We start from the raw sequence: 25,622 nt of genomic DNA on the forward strand, positions 1-25,622 counted from the left end.
TACTGAGTTCACTAGAAGTGTGGCCAATGAAAGGTAATACGGTAGTAGAGGCGTCATTTCAGACCGCTTGAAAGGGGCAAGAGCACCACCAACAAGATTGTCACGTTTTATACTAGTATATTAATAGACAATCTATTAAAGTATATGTATTCCTCAAACTCTTGGGGGGAGGCCAATTGCCTCCTGACCCTTCCCCCCTAAATGACGCCCCTGTACAGTAGTGGAGAGAATTTTCACTCGATCGTTTCGACTTTTTCGATCACTTTCTACTGGAAAGTAACAGCCTTTTTTTATGGCCAGGTTGATTTCTGTAAGACTGTAGTTATTCTCTTTTAGCGTCGAAAGATGTTTAGAACTGTAAAGCACTGCGACTTATGATGACAGCTGCTTGCACTGAGACAAAGGTTCGTGTGTGTCTGCTTCCTATATACGCTGTGTCCTAATGTTTCGTCAGGTTTATGGTAAACAAAAATATCAAGGAAAGGGAGGCGTCCATTACGCTCCCATTCCATGGTAAATTTGATCTGAGGGTGGGAACTGTTGAAAAATTTCAGAAAATCCTGTGGCGTTTCAGGTCCATGTGGTCAGGTAGCAAAAGTATCATCAACATATCGAAAGAAACAAGAACGCTGAAGAACCACCGCATCAAGATCTTCATGTTCAAAGCATTCCATATAGAAACTGACAAAGGCTGGAGAGAGAGAGAAGATCCCATGGGTACTCCATCCGCTTGTTCATACTAATATCTATCATACGAAAAGTATGTGGAGGTCAGTGTACTCAGTCAGTTCTGGGCTGAAGTGATTTCGTATCAGTTACATAGTATCCTTGAGAGGAAATCTTATGAATAGAGAAACTACGTCGAAAATGATAGGTACGTCATTTGGTTTCACTTTAAGGTTCTTTAGAATCTTAACAAAATCAAAGGAATTTTTAATGTGAAGTTCACAGTTTTCAACTAACATTTACGTTGGGCTTCCTATAGCGCTGACAATAGGCCTCAAAGGTACACTATTCTCATGAACTTTTGATAAATCAAAGAGTCGAGGTGGTTTACTTCCTATTGAGGACAGACTTTTGGCCAGATCTTCGGGAAATCCGGAATTCTTCAGCAACAGGTTGGTTTTCCTCTCAAGCTTGAAGTCGGATCTTTGGTTAGTTTTTTGTAGACTGGGTCGTCTAGAAGGTCAGCTATTTTCTCCTTGTAAGCTTGCGTAGGTAGTAGGATGGTGGCATTACCCTTGTCAGTTGGCAATATTGTTATGTGTCAGCGACCATCATTGGTTAATTTGATATGGATTTACCCATATACGAAAATGTATACACGTTTCTAGCACTTTCTTAAAAACACCTTATCTATATGCAATCAACATTATACCTTGGTTATGCAAGCTAACATAACAGTACAGGATAAATACCCGGGCAATGGAATAAGGACACTTTTTTTTTCACAGGTTCTGAATTAAAAGCCGGCAATGACGGTGGTTACAACTAGTAAAATGGCCTCCTTATGCAGTCGTTTTGACGTACGATTAGCATCATACTAAAGGTCTGACTACTGCAGGAAACAAATGTTAGTCGAACTCTTTAGTATGGCACTAATCACGCGTCAGAAAGACTCTGCATAAGGCCCAGTATGTTTATTTTTCTGACAACAAATATTTCGAAGGTACTCTCTGCATCTACTTTGCATGTCTTTTTAAAAATCAAGATTTTTTTTTTTTTTTTTTTTAATATGCTGACAGTACTAAATGCGTTACTTAGGCAGGTATGTTCTACCTATTTAGTGAGACAGTCTTCAACAAATAAAAATGGGATTTTCTTGAAATAAAACTGAATCGAATTATCACGCGATTAATAAAAATAGACTACAATGCTGAAGTTATACATTATTTGCTCTACAGTCTACACTCCTCCTCCTGCACGTGAAATGAAATAACGAAAGTAAAATAGTGTGCAGATTAAAGAAAATTTTCAGGCTTCCTTATGCAGTGCTTTCACACATTAAATAATAAACATTTCACTCAGATTCTTTTTTAAAGTTTATATATTATTATATACATTCTTATTACAATTAAATCTTTACTATGGAAATACATTTCAATGAAGCTTACATTTTTTATTTTTAACGCAAATTAACATCGAAGTGAATGTAAGTCATGGCTTCATTATTTGTAATTCATATACGAGGATTACTTTTTCAAGTACGATCCGTTTGTGGATACTGTTTGAAATTTCGCGTGCTCTTGAGAAATGAGTGCGTGCGCAGGCCCCCGGCATCCTTACGTACAATAAGATGTCATCTCTGCACGCTTCATGTCATGGTGTCAGTCCACACGCTTCATAGTGTGAGGTTAACGTGTTTAAGAATATCAAACGGCCCGCCGATTGTAAAATATGGTCAGCCATGCGGTTCGTAACAACAAGAATCATGATAGCTGCAAAACGTGTATGACAATTCACACTTGGTTGGTCAGCTGTAATGACTGACGACTTCCTGCGGACTGTTGAAACCAAAATTTACGAAACCGGAGATTCACAATTTTCAAGTCGTTATTGAATTAACACAAATTTTAACGTCAGTTTTGTGAACACGTCCGTGAAAACTGCCTATCGCAGGCGGCGGGGTTCTATGGGAAGAATACACAAAAACTAGTTTGTTACGATAAATGTTTAAACTTGTAAAGAAATTACGTAATAAAATAGAGAATTGTATACAAATTCAGACAATAAATGTTTCTTTTAAACAATGTTTGGTTTTTTACTTTTATTGCAAATCGGATCTACCTTAAAAAATAACCCTCATATTTATATTCAAATTTTGGGTACGCTTGTATGCATCCACTATGTATTGTGTGCATGTATAAGAAAAAAAGGTTTATTTATTGATTCCTCCTCTACATGAAAAGTATAACAAATTTATATATAAAGAACAAAAACAAAGTTACATTATCGTACAAATTCGAATGCAACGAAAAGAACGGTGAGATAAACTTGCTGAATGTTGCAATTTTAAATAAGTCTAACAATACACGGGAATGCAAAATGTTTCTTTGCATCCAATAATGTCCACCACCAATTATAATGGGTCCGCAGAAGAGATATACTGATACGCATATACACGAAAGCACTGTTCACATTGAATTGTTAATCCTCACCAGCAGGAATAGCATCTTCTAGTCTTTTAATAAATTTAACTCTCAACTCCGTCACATTGTCACCTTTCAGTTGATCTTGAACAAACCACGACGTAACGTCCATTTGTACCTTAAGAATAAATTATAAGTGAATACAATAAAATACATCGATTTTGCATAGGAACAAGCTTATATGTTCAATATAAAATTGTGTTTTCGGTTTTAAAGGGAGTGGACTGGTTGCTAGTGAAGATTTAGTATACAGACAGTCCTAATTACGTAAATTCGGCATAGGTAAATTCATACTACACAAGAAATTTTAGATACACAAGGGTTATTGCCAAAGTCATGGCATTTTTTAAAAACGAAAATGGGAATGAAGGTACAAATTCTGAAATATGCAAATGGAAGATAGTTTATATGTAAATCTTATATGTAGGGAGTTGGATGAACATACATAGGATGTGACACACGAAAAATAAATATAGCGAATCGTTAGTTTCAAACGTGCTTACCTCGAATTACAACATTACAAACCACTTCAATTACGATTATCCGTAAAGTACAGAAACACATACTAGTGATACCTAGTGTCCTTTGAAGTAGTTATGCACCACGCACTGTCAACGATGTGGAAGACGCCGAAAATTCGTGGCCCCGCCATGAGCAAGTCCTCTGATTTCATGGCTCTTGCTGTGAAAATATCTTCACGTGTTCAAAAGCGTGTTCCAAGTAATAGCTCCTTCAGTTCTGTTACGATGTCGAAATCGCAAGGTGATAAGTCTGACGAATATGGTGAATGCTCGAGTACTTCCCATCTTTATCATGCAACAAGATTCTGCACAAGCGCTGTTATTGTGGTGTCATGATTCTGCCATCTAGGGGATTCTTTAGGAGATTACTTCGAAGGATTCTAGATGCCTTCTGGACTTTACGCACAATTGTAATCGCACTTGGTTTGTAATGTTGTAATTTGAGGTAAAACGAACGAAATGAACAATTTGTTCTCATTTTTCTTGTGCTATATCCTGATGGAGATACGTATGTTCATCCAACTCTTTACATGTAACGTTACATAAGTACAGTACTAACCTTTCACTTGCCTATTTCAGAATTTCTTACTGTCTATTTTCATAAAAACAAGTTGCCATGACTTTTGCGATAACCTTCGGAAGTAGAATTTACGAATGGTACTTACATCTTAAGCAAGAAGTAACATTAAATTTCTAAATTCTATTTTGAGAGTCATCTAGTGAGTGACGCATGAACTAATTAGGTAATTAACTATTGTTGAACTGTTATTATGTTCTTTTTTCTACCGGCATTGTAACAATATATGGTTCTCTATCCGATTTTAAGCATATATAATTGAGTTTTTTCATTACAGTATTATTAAATAGTATTTTATCGAATTTTTTCTTATTTACGATAAATCTTCGGTTATAGAAAACATCAGACTTACGCACAGAGCCTTGGAATAACCTATTTACGTAAATCGAGGTCTTTCTATATACAGGATGTTTTAAAACAGCACCGACAACGTTTGGATGGCGATTCCTGACACCAAGATAAGACAAAAAGTATAGACCAACCTTGGTGGATCATTACAGGTTCGTTCAGTCTGTGACAGTGCAGCCTGTTGCCCAGACGAACTGCTTGCTATCAAGGATGTATCATTGCATTCATGTCCCTTTGTTGGATAAATGACACGATTGGATTTTAGTTCAGCGTCCCTTCCAGCAGCGAGGCTATATGAGTCACGGACCCACAAGTTAATGTGAATCCAAATCATATGAGCTCCCGCTGGGAACCGAACCAGAGTCTCACGCGCCAAAGGCGCGTACGATAACCGTATGACCATGAGGGAACTCTATAAATAAAACGGTTCTTTAATTATATGCTTACACTTGTTATAAAATAATTTGAAGAACTTAAATAAACGCTACGGACTGCATATTAGAGAAATTTTATTTTATATATTTATTTTTTTTTAGTTTCACAAGGCCCGCTTCAACAATCCAAATCCACAATAGTCCATAGGACTTGCATCTGGAGATTTAACAGGTATCTCATTGAAAGGTATCACCTGTGAAAGGCACCACTTGCCTCCTCCATCTCCCTGTAGAATGCGAGAGACGATCGTGAGGTATGTGATGAGGCATTGTCCATGTGAATGCACACCAGATTAACGTCATTTCCGTACATTGTTGGAATCTCATGCTCGTAGTTCGGCCGCATGATCTGCTCCTGAAAATACTGAGAGTTTATTTTGCAGTTCTTCGCCACCCTACAAATCTTCAGTTTACCTCGGTAACAGTGGCCAGTAACGACCATGAACCCTTTTGGGAAGGATTCTTTACAGACACGGACCCACCTTCTGAAGTTCTTGGCGCCTTTCTCTCGGTACATGATGGCTTTCGGTTTGCCGCAGTCGGAAAGGTAAATCTATGCTTCACCGAGCGTTACGACGTACATCCACCTTTGTTTTGCCAGATGCCGTTCGTACAGCTTCCGGGCGTTACACTTTCGTTCCTTTTGGTGGGCATCCGTTAGAAGATGGCCGCGAGCTTTCATTACTTTTTCCAGCTTGAGTTGATGGTGTAACGTCCAGCTCACAGTCCCCAAAGACACGTCAAGACGATTAGCCATACACCTGTATGTTGGCGGATTTTTTTGCATTCTCATTTTGCGAAGTTTCCTCTGCATGGTGGAGATGGCCTTGGTGCATTCCCGCTTCCTAGGCAACTTCGTTGATGATCCAAATGGTGGAGCTTCGTTGCCCTTGTACTTTTTAATATTATTTTTTATTCCCCCTAAGCTAATGTTGCAACCATTCTTCTTGCACTGTTTTCTAATGACAGAAACACTAAAGTGGGCGTCATAAAGACCCGCAACATAGCCTTCCCAAAACCGACTCAGTTTGGGCGGCATTTTGGTCACAGAGCGTAAACCCACACACTTGGAAACAAATTTAACACAACACTTACAACAATGGTCCTGTTTTGTGCGTTATTGTCGTCCGCGCAGAAAAACAACTCCGTTCCCAGGAAGCCACTGCACAATACTGCAGGTCGCCACGAGCCAGGTCGGGTGAGTCCATTCTGCCCGGGAGGAGGAAGGAACGAAATCGGCCAAACGTAGGCTGAACAACCTCTGCATTTTAACTAAGTTAGAGCATAAGAAATTTTGTACCGGAGTATATTATTTTAATTTCGGACTGTGAAAGCAGCAGAAAAAATCTCAGTTCATTTAGTATTTCTATGTCATACCCTGCTAGTTCCTAAACTGCGATGCACTAATTGAGATGAGTTCAGAAACGCTCACTCCGTTGCAGGTCCAAATTTTTAAAAACAGGAGTGTGCGAAAATATAATCGGAAAAAGGTTTTACAGGTACTGATTTCACTATTTTATAATTTGTGAAGAATGTTTTCTAAGTTAAATAGTATCCATCACGGAACATAAATTCCTTTTAAAAAATAATAAAAAAAGCACGGATTTAAGAATTAATGTGGAGTCCTGATTTTAAAACTACGTTGTAAGGAAAAATTAAATTAAGGTATAGTAACGTGATTTAAGATTGATAATACCAATATTTATTAACACTTTGGTGGACTGTTGACATGTTTTTGGTAAAACTGTAAAAGAGGAAGGACTGGTTCTCGACAAGGATTTTTCATAGTTATAATTCAAGGAACTTTAGAAATGTTTCTACAATGGGCGAAACTGTTCACAATATGTAGTTTTACGAGACGTTTATTTTTAACAACAATAAACACATGAAGAAGATGACAAAGAGTCACTGAAACGAAGCGTCCATTTGTTCAATTTAATTTTAGTGCCTCAGTGAGGATATTCAATCTTTTATTTAAAACCATGGATGGTTTTTCAAGTATACTATTCGTGGACCTATTGACTAACTACCAGGGTTGGCTGGTTTAAACCAGCTGTTTTTTTAAAAAAAACAACTGGTTTAAAAAAAAATGTTCGTTAAAGTGTAAGTGTTCGTAAAATCTTGATGAACACACATTTGTGGGTTATCACGTTTCACTCCCATATGTTATTCGTATTATATTCAGACCTAAATTCCCCATTCAGTACTCAAAGAGATTATGCTACAAAAGCAACTTTTGTTCTTTTTATAACTTTATGAATGTTTGTTTTGTGATTTTTTAATAGTTTATTATTATTGTTATGCAATTGCGATCAAAGAAAAATTCTAAATATTGTTTCGTTTTAATAATGTTTACTGTTGGTAAAATACATCGAAGTGCCGTACTTTTTGGGGGAAGAGGGTCATACAAAACCCCACCAGAGGCATTTATTGAAATCAGAAGTATCTTTGGTATCTATTTATGTATAAATGGGTCAGAACCAAAGTGGATTCAAATAATTCGTATCTTTATTCACTTTTCTTACTGATATGCAAATTAAGTCGTCGTATTTCTTAAACTTGGACTAAAAAAAGTTGTAGTAAAATAACTTGGACTAAATTAGTTCTGTACTCTGTAGTATTTTGAAATTGTCCATATGTAATTCTGTATAATGGTTTCACTTGTGCAACTGTTTATTTTATTTTATTTTATTTTTTTTGCCCTTGTGAAATGGCTCTTGACAATTATATTAACAAGTATGTAAAGATCAGTACAATGTATTTTTTATCAGGAGTCTTTCGTGAGTGAGTCGGGAGACGTATCGCCAGTTAATCCTGGTTTCGAGTTCAAATAGAGGAAAATTTCTCTCGGATGTAAGCCGAGAAGCGGTATGTAACCCCTTCCAGCGTAACCCGATTGTTGTATAATAATACCAAGGCGAAACAAACTTATTTCTGTCAATATGTGATATAAATACATAGAGCAAATTATTTAAACCAAAAAAACCTGGTTTAAACCAAAAAACCTGTTTTTTTTTGTTTTTTTCAATAAAAACCATGGTTTTTGCCAACCCTGCTAACTACTATATACTGTAAAAAACACTTGTATTCTATTTTCTTATCTACCTCTTCTCTTTCTCTCTTTCGCTCTACGTATTTCTCGCTGGCATTTCTCCGATTATAAAAATACGCTATTACGTCACACATCTGCCAGTACGAAATGACAGCTATAGGTCATACTTGGGTTATGCAAAACTGAAGATTTAATTTTGTTTTTTATTTCAAAACCATTATGGCATATAAAAGCTATATACACATATAATTAAAGTGAGAAAATTTCAAACGACTCATGGACAGGGTCAAAAGATCAATCTATATAAATAAAAATGAAAGTGACTATGTTTGTGATTTAATAACACTTGAACCACCCCACCAACCTTGATCAAATTTTCAATACAGATAACGTTCGCGCTTGGGATGGCTTTTATCATTTCACTTTTGCAGCGCAACTTAAGAGAGAGGAAGGAGTAGATAGGTAAAATGATCGAAATTGACCGATATTGTCGAATCCATAACTTTCAGGGTCGCTGAGATGAACAGTGACACTTCAGATGCCGTTTAAATCCAAATTAAGCCTCACAACATGGGGAACGGGAGGAGGAATATATAAAAATGACCGACATCAGAGAGCGGTTCAGTAATAGTAAAAAGTGACTGATTAACGGAACATATTATTTTTTTCTTATTTTAACCCAGCGAAGCAGTTAATTGACGCTAGTGCTGTTATATATTTAAATACATAATCGATATCTAAAATGGAACTTCTCTGCTAAAGGGAAACGAAAAATATATTTACCATTTCACATGCGCCTCGAATTACTCCAGTCAAGATATTAGAATACTTGAGTTGCAAACAATTGTCAGGCAGTTCTACGAATTCAGTCAGCGGATTGTTTTCCAACAATAGAGAGAATTCGTCTCCTGCAGGACTCCAGTTACTTATCGTTGGGGTGACACCCAGAAATATCCGGAATCCAGTCTGAAAAACAGAGGAATATTATCATACACAGGAAAATTACACTTCAGATACATAAGTAAAGGACGCCAAAGCTGAATACATGGGTAAACTAACTCCTAATTGTAATATCTATGTTTGAATGACTAATCTAGCCACAATCCAGCATATCAAGTTAGGACTTAATACTAGTGCTCAAATAAATATATCCTCCTTCACCTTCTTATTATTTACCACTAATTGACGTATATCCTAGTTAAACACAATAGCACGCCGAGCTCTCTGTCTAGGAGATACACAAAGTTTTTTAAATATACAACTACTTATAATACATGTACGACATACTTACATTCAAGCACACGATACAACAACTGAATTCGTCATTGGCCCACCTCTAAACCTGTACGAGAGGGCGCTGATAAAGATTGAGCCTTACCAAGAAAAAAATTGAGCTAGGAAGCTGAAACTCCCATACTATTCTACATATTCCCCTAGTAGGTCAATGCATTTGCGACATCTGTCCTGCAACATTTTAAGTCTGTAATTGTCTGCTGCTGTAACCAGTTATCTGTAGCAACAGTTGCCGCTTGAACACTTTGAAAACGGTGAACTTTGAAATGTTCTTTTTTTTCTTTTTTTCTTTTTTTTTTTTAAAGATTCGGAAACCGATGATAATCAGATGGAGCTAGGTGCGGCGAATAAGGAGGATAGAGAACACTTGAAGGCCTAGGGTGGCCAATATGTCCTGTGTTTCAGATGCCGTGTGTGAGGAGGCATTGTCGTGCAAAAGCAGAACACCTTTGGAGATCTTACCGCGACGTTTGTCCTTGATATTTTTACACAACTTCCTCAAGAGATCACAGTAACATGCTGCATTAATCGTTACACCCATTGGAAAATAGTCCACCAGCTGAACTACGTCGTTATCCCACAAGATTATTGCCATTCGTTTCAGTGAAGACCTCTGCACACGGCACTTCTTTGGCCGGGGAGAAGAACTGTGCCTCCATTCCTTAGACTGTTCTTTAGTCTCGGGAATAGGTCCACGCCTCATCACCAGCTATGAGTTTCGCTAAAAAAACAAACTCACTTCTTGCAAAATGTTCCAAATCTGTCCGCGAAGTTCTCACTCTTTCCTGCTTTTGTTCCTCCCTCAGAAGTTTGGGGATCCACTTTGCTGCAACCTTCCTTATATCCAGATCATTATGCATAATGGTACCAACTCTTTCATGTAATATGCCCAAACATGTAGTAATCCTTTTGGCTGATATTCGACGATCTTTCATTATCATGTCCTGGATGATTTATACATTTTCGGGAACACACCGAAACAGGCCTGCCACTGGGTTTCGCACTTTCAACATCAAAATGGGTTCAGAAGTTTGCCACCCAGCGTTTAACAGTTGCATATGACGGCCCATGGCCCCCCAAAGTTTGTTTTATTTTATCGTAGATTTGCGTCGGACCTTTCCCTTGGAGGAAGAGAAACGTCATGGCGGTCCTATGCTTCTCTGGACTGAAGCTTACTGGAGGTACAGCCATGCTCACTTCTGAAATGAAAAATAAAGAATCTTAATATGATAGAACATAGTCTATACAGATCCTGCCCTATATACCCTGCTAATTTCAGCTTTCTAGCTCAATTTTTTCTTAGTAAGGCTCAATCTTTATCAGCACCCTCTCGTACGTATTAACACTTAAAAATATTTTCAGCCCTTTCCATAATAATTTCTCTCCATCATTAATGAGCACTGACTTCATGTTTGTTTAATTCCTGATTTTAAAACTAATTTATATTTAGAGCCTTTTATTTATTTATTCCTGAACGTGAAGCTGACCACGGAAATAAATTATAACTTAATTTTTTTCTTTTTTCAAAATGTTATAATGTTTTTCGACTTAATATGTCTTAATGTAAGCTGACCTCCAGTAATACATCTAACAAGAATACAAATAAGTGGCTACAAATAGTAGAAACAACCTGTATTTTTTCTGCGGTGTCTCTGAAATCATAACAGCGCCCGGAGCCTGTTCTTGCAAGAAAATCTTCTATTATCCGGATTCCAATATTATAACCCATTCTTTCCAACTGCTTATTGACATCATCGACATTTTCGTAATCTTTCAGCAGCTGGGACACCAAAGCACCATACGTCAGAGTGAACAACTCTGAGTTCTGAAATAGAAACAAAATGATATATTATTTCTCAAAACTAATCCTTCACGGGTCACAGTTCACATTACAAAATTTTAAAACAGAAACTCATAAAAAAAAGTAAATAACTTTCTCTGATTAGCATGACTAATCCGAGGGTCGATTCTTGGTGGGGTACTTTTTTTTGCTTGTTTGTTTAGAATAGACCCAACACCGTGAATTATCAGTCATTTAAGTTAGTGTTACAAAAGCAGTTTTAAAAAATCAAACGTTAGCAGCTTCTTCGAGACTCGAACATAATATACAATAGTAAAGATACCAGTTGTTGTATTAGAAAGCCATATTCTACATAAAGTAATTTGAACACGGAGCAGTACTCACTTTCAAAATTTTCTGTTACTCATCTTTCAGTTCTGAACCTATAATTCTGAACAAATTATAGGTTTTTATATACATTAGTAAAAAAAATCAGCAATAACTCCGAGCTACTGAAACAGAAACAGACAGGCATTAACGCAAAACTCTAGACCAAGTTCAAGATGACGCATTTACTGGGAAGTATATCTACTTACTTATAACCGCTACCAGGTTATAGAAGTATTTTTTGTGGGCGCTCTGTATATTTCGTAAGGACAGTGATTATTATTTTCGATTTATATTTTATTCTGCGACGCATATAAGTTCTTTCTTCGGTGGGAAATGCTTCTTTCCCCACAACTGGACAAAGAAGTCTTTCATTGCTTTTTCATATACATATTTAAAACATTGCTTTTGGTGAAAAAATTTCAGAGAGCCACGAACCTTCTCAGTGTTTCTCCCTGACTTATTATTATGCACAGTATATATTCTATAGTTATTGGGAACTGAATTAAGTGCTTTTTTTAATCGCTTATGGAAATATTGCGGTAAAGAAATACTGGCTGACCAGATGTTCAAGTGACCAAAGTGACGCCAGTCACATTGGTTTTGCAGTTCCTTATCTGTACTTTCTCACGACCGAGTTATCGCAGTGTCTCGTGCATCGTAGCCAGTGGACTAAAATTAACATAAATTGTTTTCTATATTCTGTTTGTATCTGCATACAGGTGAGTTAACTGAATGATTTTTGGAATGAACTGCCAACACTCTTCAGTCGACCACTGCAGCCCGTACCTTGAGCTTTAGCGCTCAGGGAGTTTGACTCCGGTTTTGTATGCAGCCACCACGCACGTTGCGTCGGGAATCAAGTATGATTTTGTGTTAAGGGGCACAAGCTATTAGCCGGTGAAGGACGTTTTCTTACGGCTAGCCCCCAACTAGTGAAGTCCCAGGTCCGCAGACCTTGTGCGTACATGTCAGTTATATACGCGCCCTCCAACATCAGCATTCTACTTTTTTTAAAATTTGCTGAAGACTCATCTTTAGGCTTCAGGATTGTTTGGCGCAGCAACTGGACTCCTCGTGGGATTATCCAGGCAACTTTTCCCCCAGTGCGTCAATGGTGTGAGAGTAGCATTCATAGTGAAATTTCAGATATAATCTCATATATATATATATATATATATATATATATATACACAGTGGCGGCTCGTGAGTATATGATATGGTAGTGCCAAAACGTAACAATAAATAAATGCATAGCCGTAAAAAAAAGTACGTGTAAAGGCACAAATAATATTATTTTATTACAGCCACATACACACACACACACACACACACACACATATATATATATATATATATATATATATATATATATATATATATAGAGAGAGAGAGAGAGAGAGAGAGAGAGAGAGACAGACAGACAGAGTTATTTAGAATGAAGTTGTTTGTGCCTAGAGTTAACTTATTATAAACATAAAGCAGATTTTGTCCAGCTTGCGTCCCCCCTTCCCCAAACAACACACGGAAAACAAAATAAAGGATTGGCTACATCACAACCACAAATTCAAACTGTTTTTCAAATATATGTTCATGTTAAATTGATGCAATCTTTCCTTATTACGGATCACTTGCTTAACACATAATTTTAAATTAGGCATTTGCTTTCCTAAATTTCCTGCTTCCAGTTAGTTTGTCGTCATATTATAGGGATGTAAACGGATATTTCACTAATTACTTGCCGCATTCATCGTAATGTATTGTTCTGGTTTCACGGAAAGTAGTTACAAATATAGAGAAAGAAGAAAACAGCACTACACTTCAGTGGCGGATCCAGGAAGGGGGGCGATCGCCACCCCCCAGAAGAATAAACTTTCTTATTTTATATGTATAAATAAACCCATCCAAGAGTTTGAAGCTGTTAAAAGTAGCTCTAAGTAGCAGTATGATAACCCACCGTCCCCCCAGAAGTCGATTCTGGATCCGCCCCTGCTACATTTAAATACTCAGCATCAAAACTTCGCAAAAATATATAATTGACAAGTTCATACACACACCACATTCAACACCACAAACACTCAGGCGCACAATGTGTTTAGGTTTCAATCAGGGAAGGATCATACCTGGGTTGACAACACAATAACGAAATAAACTCCAAATCGATTTTTGGGAGGGTCAAATTTAGATGGTACATATTGATATGTAATAAGTAACTAGTTTGGAAACAATACAATAGGAACAAGTGAATCAGGAGTCACATGCCAGGCGACTTAACTCCAAACCAAAGCCCCCTTTCTTAGAGCATCAAAACATAAGACGAAACAAATCTCCCGCTTCGAGCCACCTTCGATCGTGGCACAAAACGCTAGTTATTTCTCCGTGCTTTCCTCCTGCTCGCCAACTAACGAGCATGCGCACAAACCCTTTTTAGAACAGTCGGGAGAGCACGGGAGAACTTGGCACAAACAGAGTAGAGATAGGCCTATGTAATGCTAGCGTGCGAGTAAAGGAGTAATTCTGAGCGCATTCAATCACTGAGCGCGACTCAAGCCAGCTCCTCGTGAGCAATGATGACGTTGCAAGTAAAGTATTGTGCATAAAATTAAAAAGTTTGTTATTTAGTAAGATGCAAATATTATTTTTTGTATTATTTGTGGTAGTGCCACGGCACATTGGCTCCCCTACAGCGGCCGCCGCTGTATATATATATATATATATATATATATATATAAATGGCTACATTGCATTAAAAAGGTAAAGTGTGATTTCAGTGATGAAAATTATTACGCATATTCCGTGCTAAGTGTTGTATTCATTTCTCTTCGTTATTTTTTTTAATTTTTTTTTATATATAATAGTGTTCTAATAAATAAGTATGGTGTTATTTAATCCAGTGTTATTTAATTCGTTGTTTGTATGAGTGATGTTTGTGTGGGTTATGGTCTGGATGACCATCTGATCGTCCGTGAGGTTTTCGAGACGAGACACCCGAACCTCTCGGCGCCTAATGCTCATCTCATCATTGAGACCGACGAGCAATTTGGAAACAATTTGTAACCCTTCTTGGAGAGGTCCTTCATCGTCCTATCCAGGTAAGTTCAGGTATCAGGAAAATACTTATTGGTAGGACCACGAACCACGAACAGCGACCAGATTACACGGGGTGGTTACTTATAAATGTCCTCCCAAACAGAGACTTCGAATTGAAATGGTTACATACTAACAACATGCGTCAATAAATTTCGTTAAATCAGTAGTCATTTAGGGAGTTAACTTGAATCAGAAGTTGGAGCTACAGGTCGAGAAAGCCACAACTCCGAGCAAAGGTTTTACTTTTTACCAATAACATTTTGAAATATATAGTGTCATAAATAAACAAAAGACATAGACGATATTATGCATTCGAATAAACTTAATCTCATTCCGAACAGACATATCATTATCAATAGAAAAAAATGGTGCTGATAATGCTCATCTTGTATATCTGCTATTTATCATTGACTAGGTGGATTTTGTGGCCTTTCATTTTGGAATATTTCTTCGTATATTTACAATTTAACGTCTCTTTTCAGCTATACGGGACGTCAATCTATAATCTAAAGTGCGATCTGAATCGTGTGATTTTTCATTAGTAAAATTACAATCCGTGTCAATAATATTGCCATAAATTGTCAATAATATTCATTTCTAAAGAAGCACAGAGAATTCAATTTATATTTCTTAATTTATATGAAACCAAATTCTTTAAAATTTCCAAGTTGAGTCACTTAACGCGATAATTAGAATTATGACAGAAGAGATGCTTAGTATTTTGCAGGATTAGAGTCTGTAAGCCGTACACAGTGTGACGTTACTAAATTTAACAAATCCAGACACTACAATGTGTGTTCACAATTATTTGGGAAAAGTGTAAAGGTGCAAACAAGAAAAGTTCTCGAGCCATCAAGAGATATTATTATTATTATTCTCGAGCCAAAGGCGCGTACGCTAACCGCTTAGCCACGGAGGAGCTCTCCGTAAGGAAGACATAATAAAGTTAAATGCTATGAGAAAGCAGTACACAACGTAATCACAGCAATGCCGCACGTAAGGTATGTGTTTTTATTTCATATAAAGCGGGGGTGTGCAACTTAGAACATGGGTGGGACAATCAGAGAGAACTAAATGGCGTCGCGGGCCTCACTGTAGGATATCATTTTTACGACAATTGAATACTATAGTATTAAATGATGGAACATGTTCATCGTAATTTACATCACAATAACACAAAACAACTGTTATACTGGTAACCACAATATTTACTCACTAAAAAGGGGCAGAATAATGTATTTAGAACTTTGTCGGTACCCCCATGCTTAAAAAAAAAAAAAAAAAAAAAAAAAGCGTATACTGTAACTCACGAATTTTCGCATTTATTCCATTTTCCTTACATTTATGGATAAAATTCTCTCTTATTAGTAAGTGAAGATAATAGCAATCCATCTAAGGAGATATTTCCAAATAATATAATAAAATAATAAAAATATAAGCAAAAAACAAAGTTATGCTTGGTTTAGGCGTATACTGGTAATCATGCTTTCGAGATATATTTGCAGTAGCACAGCACGATTGCGCAGGGAATTTCAAATTGGCAGTCGCGGAGTTGAATGAAGGAACTGGGAAGTGAAGTAAAATATTGTATTTATTGGTTTAAACCTAGTGTCTAGATTGTCTGCCAAATATAAATTAGCTTCCGTAACCAAGATGTCATACGAAAATATAGAAACAAACACGTAATCTCTTGTCTTGAGGTTGGAAGTGACATGCGCCGTGGCTATTAGCATTTATTCGTTAAGGGAACAATCAGAAAGCAGTTCTCTTGGATAGGTGAGTAGCGTGGTGGACTAATAGATCTTATACTATTTTGACACCAGATTGAATCCCATCCCATCCTTTTTTTTTTTTTTTTCAAAACATAGTAGGAAGCGTAAAATTTTCATGTTAATAAGAACCGAAGCAATATAATAAGGAAATAACTTATTGATATTTTCCTTTAATGACGTGTTTATCCAGGATTAGAGTAATATTGTTACTAGCTATTGTTTTCAGTTTATGTTGTTGTATAGCTTCTTCTCTTTTGTTGGAAACAGAACAATTTTGTCTCCAACAAAGTGTGAAGGAAATATGCAGACAGAAACAGACATCTTACTTACCACCTGGAATCAATGGCATTACGATATGTTCTTAGAATTATAACAAGACAACAACACATTGCCCAAAGTATGGACACTGACTCAAAGTAAATTAATATAAAAGAACTTCAAAAGGGTAAGAACAAGTTTATTAAAAAGTACTTGAGTTTGGGAGGGGGACAGCCCCAAGGACCTCACGCTGGATACGTTCCTGATTCAGTGCAGTGCATTTATATGTTATAAAACATGATTATTAGATGCGTAATATGTAAAATTAGTCTATATCATAGTTTTACTTTAAATAGGTCTTTTCTTAACACATCCATATTATCCGGCGTTCTGCCTGCCTGTTTATCTCGGATAAGCAAAACTCTACTGTATTTCCAAAGATAGCATATACATGAACTAGAATTGTATCTTAGAACAGACAATAATGTGAAATGCTTATATTAAAAGGGTGGAATAAAAAAGCATAAGTACTGTCGTGGTAGCGTGAGAGCAAATTAAAAACAATGTAATATATTTCCTAAGTTTCAGATTATCATCTTGCGTGTCAATGTGTATTCTTTTTTTAAACATAGTTTTAAAAGTCATGCCATTCGCAATATTCCTAAAGAAATCAAAAGAAAAACTCCCATGTGCCTCTTGTAGTAAAGTGGCTTAAGTCCAAAATCCGATTCCCACGTTAAAGTATACATAACAAATCGGCGCATAAAAGGATTGTTAAACCAAACCAAATAAATAAATCAATCAAACAAAGCATACAATATTAGGAAGATATCGAGGATATATTATTTAAAAGAGGTTGGAGCGATTGAAATGTCCATATTAAATGAGTCACTTTCAAAGGAAAAAATGAAAACTACAATACCAGGTTTAGTCTGCAGTCTCTGGCTAAAGTTACCCTGCCAAGAAGTTACTGAAATACCAAAAAAGGCAGTAATCGATGATAGAGATTAGGATAATATTGTAAATAGGGAAGGGTTTTATACTTCAAATCATACATAGTAATATATATATATATATATATATATATATATATATATATATCATCCTTTGAGGTGTTACATTGAAGTGCATACCGTTGCTGAGCCTTCAAAAAGCTCCATGTGCATATTTTGCTCAAAGTATGATTTTTACAGATGTAGGTGCAGTTTGGTATTGAGCATATACCTACAACCGTGCTGACCACACACCACCCGAAAGCCGTGAGTGCCACAAGTTCTATTTCGCACAAAAAAATAAGAGCTGTTACATTCAGAGAGAGAGAGAGAGAGAGAGAGAGAGAGAAATAACTTAAGTCTACTACACTTACATGCGTTAATAAATGGTAACTTATGTTTATAAATCATGTAAATGATCGTTTCGTTTTCTGTTTATTATTATTATTAATTCTTAACACGCTGACTGCCATGTGTATGGAATTCCATACATACGGCTCTCCCGTGCAGTGCTGCGTGTGTAATTTTCCATACACAAACAATATGTTCCAAGTTTGTTGTGTTCACTCTATAGGTGTGTATGTAATTAGATACATATGGCGTAGAAGTCAAAATTTAATGTCCATGCCACGTATATGCAAAACCACATACAAAGAAATTTATGAACAAAGACATTTATGGGACTTAAACAAAGGCGAAAAGAAAGTATTACTGGCGAGTGTTGCCCGTGGAGCACAGGTGATAACGGTCCACAGTTTTAAATAAGCACAAATTTAACTTATAGTGTACAGTGGAGAAGGCTCAGGAGTTCGCTAGGATCGTTACAATATCGAACCCCGCGAACTGCACTGCAAACTTGTCCACAAGCCCTCAGCAATATTCAACAGATATTGTGTTCTAATGTTAATTTCAGGGCAAACCTACATAGGAACTTCAATTCTCGCCCTCAAACGAAGGTGTAGACTATTTATGGTTTGCAGTATTATTATTTTTTAAGTAAAATTCTCGCGAACCGTATTTCTAAATCGAAGGGTAGGGAGCCTCTCTCTCACCTACTGTATTTTCCTAACATGTCTCCCAGCGATTACATTTTTTTGGTATATCAATCACTTCTTAGTAGGACAGCTTTACCTAGAGACCACTGATTAATCTGGTATTGTATTTTTCCATTTTTTTTTTTTTTTTTACCTTTCCAACTCACAATAATCGGTTGGACATTTCAGTCGCACTACCAAATATTAGCAACGTTTCTTCGATAATTTCGTAACATTGTTTTATTTCTTTGTATTATTGATTAGCTTAGTTAGGCTTACTTAAAAACTTTTTCTTTGCACCGACGTGTCATCTATACCTTAAAGATGAAAATACGCTAGCTCTCATCGGGAATCAAATCCACAATCCGGTGGATTGGATTAGGCACTTGAACCATTTGGCCACAACAAGGCACATTTAAAAAGAAGTTTCGATGTTGATAGGAAGATTGTGATTAAGTGTGACATTTAAAATATATATTTAAGAAAGGGTACGAAACATACACACTGAACTTTCTCACTCGAATTTCTTAAACTGACACATGTTAGGCTGTAGCTATTACTGAAACATTTAATTGGAAAATGCGAATAAAATAATGGGTTTTGGAAAAATTTGTTCGAAAAAAATTTAGGCCCAAAAGTTAAGTACCCATTAGTTATATTTCCTTACAAATAACTTATGCCATATATTAGAATCATTAAGGAAATAATTGTATGTGAACTATGAGCAAAAGCGCCTGAATAATTTCTAAGACAGTCGTTGAAAAGTCACCCCAAAGAATAAACTATCACCTGTGGATCTTTTCAGAACAAACGAGTTGTGTTATGTTGCTACTGTTGAAACTTTTATTTATGAAATATGAACAAAATCGCCTGAGTCGTTCTTGAGAAAATCGCAGGGTAAAATTTATTCCCAAAAGTGATATACCACTTCTAGTTATTCAGGATGATGGAATTATATCATTAGGTTATTTACGTAACATTTATTTATGAAATATGAACAACAAACATCTCCTGAGTTGTTTTTGCGAAGGTCATTGGGAAAAACTTACCCCCAAAAGTAAACTATTCTATCTGTAATTTTGAGGATAAACGATTTATATATATTGTAAATTATTTATGAAGTCTGTACCAAGTAGCTTGAGTCTATTTAAGCAAATCGTTGGGAAAAAAAATCACCGTCGAAGTAAACCTCTTTTGGATTTTCTTTTCGGGACAAGCAAGTTATATCATATTGTAAGGTTACTATTGAAATATTTATTACTGAAACTAGAACAAATTCGTCTGTTATTACTAGAGACCGGATGTTAGGCAAAATGCCTATTCTTTAATCTTAAAGACATGATCAAAAATAACGTTTTAAAGTTTATATCAGGGGGGTGTAGTTTCAATTTAAGCTAAATTTATTTTACCTATTTCGCCTCTTCCTGCCTAAATAATTGCTTTAGTGCCTAATATTGCCTATTCTATGCATTTTCTTCAAAATAAATCTTTATTGAAAAAAATACATAATTTAGTATTTCAAGAAACAATTCTGCCTCTTTCGAGAAATATAAGTGTTGTTTGTAGTGATAAGATGCCGTAAAACTTTGGACTGCTATGTGTACTGATAAAGTGCTGTAAAACTTTGGATTGTTACGTGTAGTGATAAAGTGCTGTATAAAATGTATTTACCAACTACACATGGAATACATGTCAATTCGTTTTTATATATACAGTAAAAGACGATATTAACAAATTCTTGGAACATTATCTATGACGAATTTATTTCTTAATTGTATTTAGTATTTAATTTATTTTTATTACTTCGAGTTACATCTTAGTGCCTATATTTTATATTTTAAGTGCCTACTTGCCTGCCTATTTTCCAGGCTTTTAACGCCTAAACATTCAATAACAGCATGGGGGCCCGAGCGGAGCCAGAGGGTGCGTTCGTAGGGAGCAGGCGCGTCAACGACGGGGGGCATACACAAGAATTGTGGGGAAGAAAGCAAAATATCCGCAATCATTTTCACCTTCAAAAACACTTAAATAATCTTAGAAACTCTTACTTTCAAAATGGCTTCACTGGTTTCCCGGGTACAAATGGCCCGCTGCGAGGAGAAATTAATTTCTTTTGAATTTTTACTTCTTTTCCACACTTCGCATACTTGATTTTACGTTTCAACATATTATGACGCTGCAAAAACCATATAATATGACGCCCTTTATCACCCAATTCTTTGTAATAAAATCATATGTTTGCATTATATCCATTGCAGATGTCCATTGCTAACAGGAACAGAACATTGCTGTCCTTTATTTCTACCTTTTTCCCATTGCCGTCCTTGTACTCTTCCGCTTCAGTAAATAGTTACACTTGGTGTACGTTTACTCCCATTCAAAATGTATTTTAATATGATATCTAATGACAGAAATTACATATATTCACATTCTACTTCTTTTACGAAAAGTGTTTGACATCGTATTTTACCTATAAATTTTGTTTTTGGTAGAGCCGTCTGCTCGAGTGAACCCGCGGTTACTAAAAGGCACAAATGCTAGTTAGCCGAGTCAGAGCAGAGCGGAGCTGATGAGAAAGCGGCGACGCGATGCATCAGAAACGACCAAGCGCGTCAGCGATAGTGGGTATAAGTGTCTGCAAGGTTAGTGAAAGCAAATGGGTATTAAAGTATAACAGTATAACACGAGTTTTAATAGTATTTGTCATGGTTTCACATCAGTAACGCTTCACTTGTAAACATATAAAACAGCTTCTGTACATTGTAGAGAAATACACCGCCGGTGGAAAATGGTATCTTTCATTTGCACTCACTTAGTTTATCCTTCGTAAAGCACTTGTAATGATTTTACAGTGTTAACCCTACACTTGTAAACCTAAAATACAGCTGTATTACTTTCTTTTTATTTCTGTCACCTACAGAAATTTGTTCCTTATGAATATGTATTTTTATCAGGGTGTCTGTCGGTCACGAAAGTCATGAAAAGTAGAGACGTCAAAATTGTTCTATAAAACGTCAAAATTCACCGCCAAAAACGTCCATGGTCGGCTTTAGATGCCACCAAATCACAAGCAACGCACGCTTCAGACACTACCAGATCGCAGAAACAGACTATATACAGTGAATATACCGAAAGTGATGTGAGAAAAAACCAAGTTTTTATCGCAGCAGGGAACAGCCTTTGAAAGTACGCCTAGAGGAAAGATAAAGACAAGTGCTAAAAAATATAGATACTGTTGTTACTGTTTGAATGTTATAAAATTTTATGGTTTTGCAAAGAAAAGGTCACGAAATTTAATTTTAGAATTTCAATAGACACCCTGTTTCATGCAAAATATTGAATTTTACGTGTAAGTTTTCCAAAATGTGGTGTGCCGAAACCTGACCTGCACCTATATTACTATTTTTTAGTTATGCAGTTCTACGTGAAGTTCGACTGTACTCAAGCCATGGTGTTATGGGTACAAATAGTGATGAGAGCAATTATATACGTAATTTATGGCTAACACAGTTCAATGTTCCTAGTCATTGCTTCTGTTATAAGTGATTTGAATAGATAAACTTATATTCTCGAACTATTGCCTTCTCTTAGCAAGAGATGCGCTCTTACTACCTCAAAAAGTGTTTCGTAGGGGGAGAAGTTGAGTTCATGGGTGCAGATTGACTTCAGGAAGACAGAGTATGAATGCGTCCTGAATATGACTTAAAAACTACAATGCATAAAATACGAAACTACCTATGCTAGATAACCACTCAAAAGTACGAATGCTATCTAACTGAGTCAGAGCAAAGGGGCCCGCGTGTGGGTGGCGTTTATAGTGAGCAAGCATCTTAGCAACAGTGGGTATATGCATAAATGAGGATTGTGGAAAAACATTTTATATCAGCCGCGTGCAACTGCCGGCACGCGAGCCATATGTGGCCCGCCTAGCCATGTCTTATTGAAAACAATAATTTTTTTTTTAATTTTTTTTATTTACAAAAACAGTTAAGAGTGAACTGGAAATTTTCCATCGATCACACTGCGAAACGTGGTAACGTCCTGAAGACAAGCACTTGGTAAGCGAAGCGCAGGTACTTGCTTAAAAAAAGCGTATGCTGTAACTCACGAATTTTCGCATTTATTCCATTTGCCTTACATTTATGGATAAAATTCTGCTATTAATATGTGGAGACAATAGAAAGCAATCTATCTAAGGAGATATTTCCAAATAATATTATACAAATGTAAGCAAAAAACAAAATTATGCTCGGTTTTGCGTATACTGGCAGTCATGCTTTCGGGGGATTCTTGCAGTAGCACAGCACGATTGCGCAGGGAATTTCAAATTGGCAGTCGTGGAGTTGAATGAAGGAACTGAAAAGTGTAGTAAAATATTGTATTTATTGGTTTAATCCTAGTGTCTTGATTGTCTGCCAAATATAATTTAGTTTCTGTAACCAAGATGTCGTACGAAAATATTGAAACAAACAGGAAAGCTTGTCTTAAGGTTGGAAGTGATACGTACTATGGTTATTAGCATTTATTTGTTAAGAAAAAGAAAGCAAAGGAAACGCAGTCTCCATGGGTAGGTGGGTAGCGTGGCGTACTAGTAGTTCTTATACTGTTTTGACACCAAATCGAATCCCATCCCACGCCATCTTTTTATTATTATTATTATTTTACAAAATATTATAGGAAGTTTATAATTGTCATGTCAATAAGGACCATAACAATATAATAAGGAAATAACTTGATAGTGTCCTTTAATCGACGTATTTATTCAGGATTAGAGTACTATTGATAAGAGAGATTGTTTTCAGTTTATGTATTCTTACTCCTCCCCTTCTCGTGTTTGCACAGCAGACCAAGTTCAACTCACTTCGTGTGTGTATGAGTCAGGAACAGAAAAAAAAAAACACGCGACCTGCACCCTTACAGTTCCAGCGAATGAAGTAGAATAGCTTATTGTCTTAAAAAAAAAAAATAAAAAAAAGTTAAATTGTTCTAGGATTTGTGTGTGTGTGTTTCTTTTTAGAGTATTGAACTTCTCTCTTCTTTCATATTTACAAGTGCAAGAAATGCAATCATAAGTTTGTGTAAGGAATAAAGAATGCTTTCTTTGAACAAATCTAAATTATACAGATCTATCTGTGCCGAACGCGAATTCTTCCAAAAGATAGTGTGGATATGAACGGTAATTATACCATTCTTCTAAATTATACAGTAGCGTGAAAAACTGATATTAAAATAATATCAGGCATAAGCTTTCTATTCTAACATGACAATACATTAAACGTAACTCATTAAATTTTTGGGATTACAAATTATCACCTTACTTGTCAGTGTAGGCCTATTCGTTTTCACATTCGAGCGACGAAAGAAGAAATTGTGGTGATAGTAATAAAAATCGAATTCGAAATTTCAATGAATTCAAGTTTCATGGCTCCTACATATCGAAAAAATGATTTTTCGATGTCTGTCCATCTGTTCGTCTGTTGGCTCGTCACCCTTTAACATGCACTCAAATAGAGGCCATACTGTTCAACGTATCTGGACCGAATTCTACACATGAGGTTTTTATCGTTTCGAATTCTATACCCTCCGACACCTAAAAATAAGGGTAGTTTACTAAAGGACAGGAATTTAAAATAATTACATTTTCTCAAAAAGAGCTGTAACGATTTTGTTTATTTTTACTAATATATGTTTTATCAACGACTCTCCACCGTAGTATGAATCATTCCTCTGAAAAAATACATAAGGTGTAATTTACTATATGGGATGCGTTTTTTCGAATAATCTTCTCAACCACATTTCATAAATAAACGTATCATTAATAGCGTAACAATATGACATAAATCGTTCGTCATGTAAACATTCGGAAGGGGTAGTTTACTCTTAGAGTGAGCTTTCACTCGACGTTTTCCCATTAACACCTCAGGCAATTTTGTTTATATTTCGTAAAGAAATGTTTCAGTAATAGCCGAATATACTGCATAGCTCATTTGTCCTGAAAACATCCAGAAGGAGTGGTTTTCTCAAAGAGTGAGTGACTAATTTCTCCTCGCAGCGGGCCATTTGTACCCGGGAAACCAGTGAAGCCATTTTGAAAGTAAGAGTTACTACGATTATTTAAGTGTTTTGAAGGTGAAAATAATTGCGGATATTTTGCTCTTCCCCACAATTCTTGTATGCCCCCCGTCGCTGACGCGCCTGCTCCCTACGAACGCACCCCCTGGCTCCGCTCGTGGCCCCCTGCTGCGTTTCTAGCCTAAATCGGTTACATAGCGTTCGTGCTAGTATTGGCCACCTAGCACAAGTTGGTTCGTGGTTTATGCATTAGCTCCTCATTTAGTGCATGCTCTGCAAGTAGAAATCAGAGAAATGTGTGAAAATTTGGTAGAGTCGTCTGCTCGAGTAATATTGTAACCACCTAGTACATACTGGTTTGTGTTCTTTGCAGTGTAGTTTTATGGCATACATTCGGACACTGTATTTAGACTATATGTGAAATCGCATTAAGAATTATAATTTTGAACAATTATTTCGAACAGTGTACATGCATTATATATATATTAGAGAAAGAAAGAGAACTATAAGTATACTACATTTAATATTTTGAAGTTATGACATTCATTTCTAAATATGTAGAGAAAAAACATATTGTAGTTACAATAATATATATAACTTACCACTTTCTTAGAATCTAATCTTGTTCCTTGTCTCGACATGATATCCTTTTGGCTTTATTCTTCAGTAGTAAGTAGAAATAACTCTTAAAAACATATTTATTTCACAGCTTCAATACATCTGATTACTTATTAGTATCGACGCGTTAACGCAGTTCTTTTGTTTTTTAAACGTTTGTGCAGTGTTGGTAATAACCAATAACTAGGAATCTGAATGGTTTTAGATTTATTTTTTCAATGATATATTATTATTATTGCCTTATA

The 25,622-nt window shown here is 36.2% G+C and overlaps 1 protein-coding gene across 1 annotated transcript; it reads right to left on the bottom strand.

Annotated features, from left to right (window-relative positions):
• Positions 1–2,029: 2,029 nt before the first annotated feature.
• Positions 2,030–25,521, bottom strand: Bet3 (blocked early in transport 3). Its single transcript, XM_081759892.1, has 4 exons — positions 25,362–25,521; positions 11,005–11,199; positions 8,865–9,047; positions 2,030–3,267 (listed from the first exon to the last, which is right to left on the bottom strand). Exons 1-4 carry the CDS (start codon positions 25,398–25,400, stop codon positions 3,148–3,150), a joined length of 537 nt encoding a protein of 178 aa, XP_081616018.1. The 5' UTR covers positions 25,401–25,521; the 3' UTR covers positions 2,030–3,147.
• Between the last annotated feature and the right edge of the window lie 101 nt (positions 25,522–25,622).

This window comes from Thermobia domestica, chromosome 5 (assembly GCF_964235325.1).
Source record: "Thermobia domestica chromosome 5, izTheDome1.hap1.1, whole genome shotgun sequence".
Classification (NCBI taxonomy): domain Eukaryota; kingdom Metazoa; phylum Arthropoda; class Insecta; order Zygentoma; family Lepismatidae; genus Thermobia; species Thermobia domestica.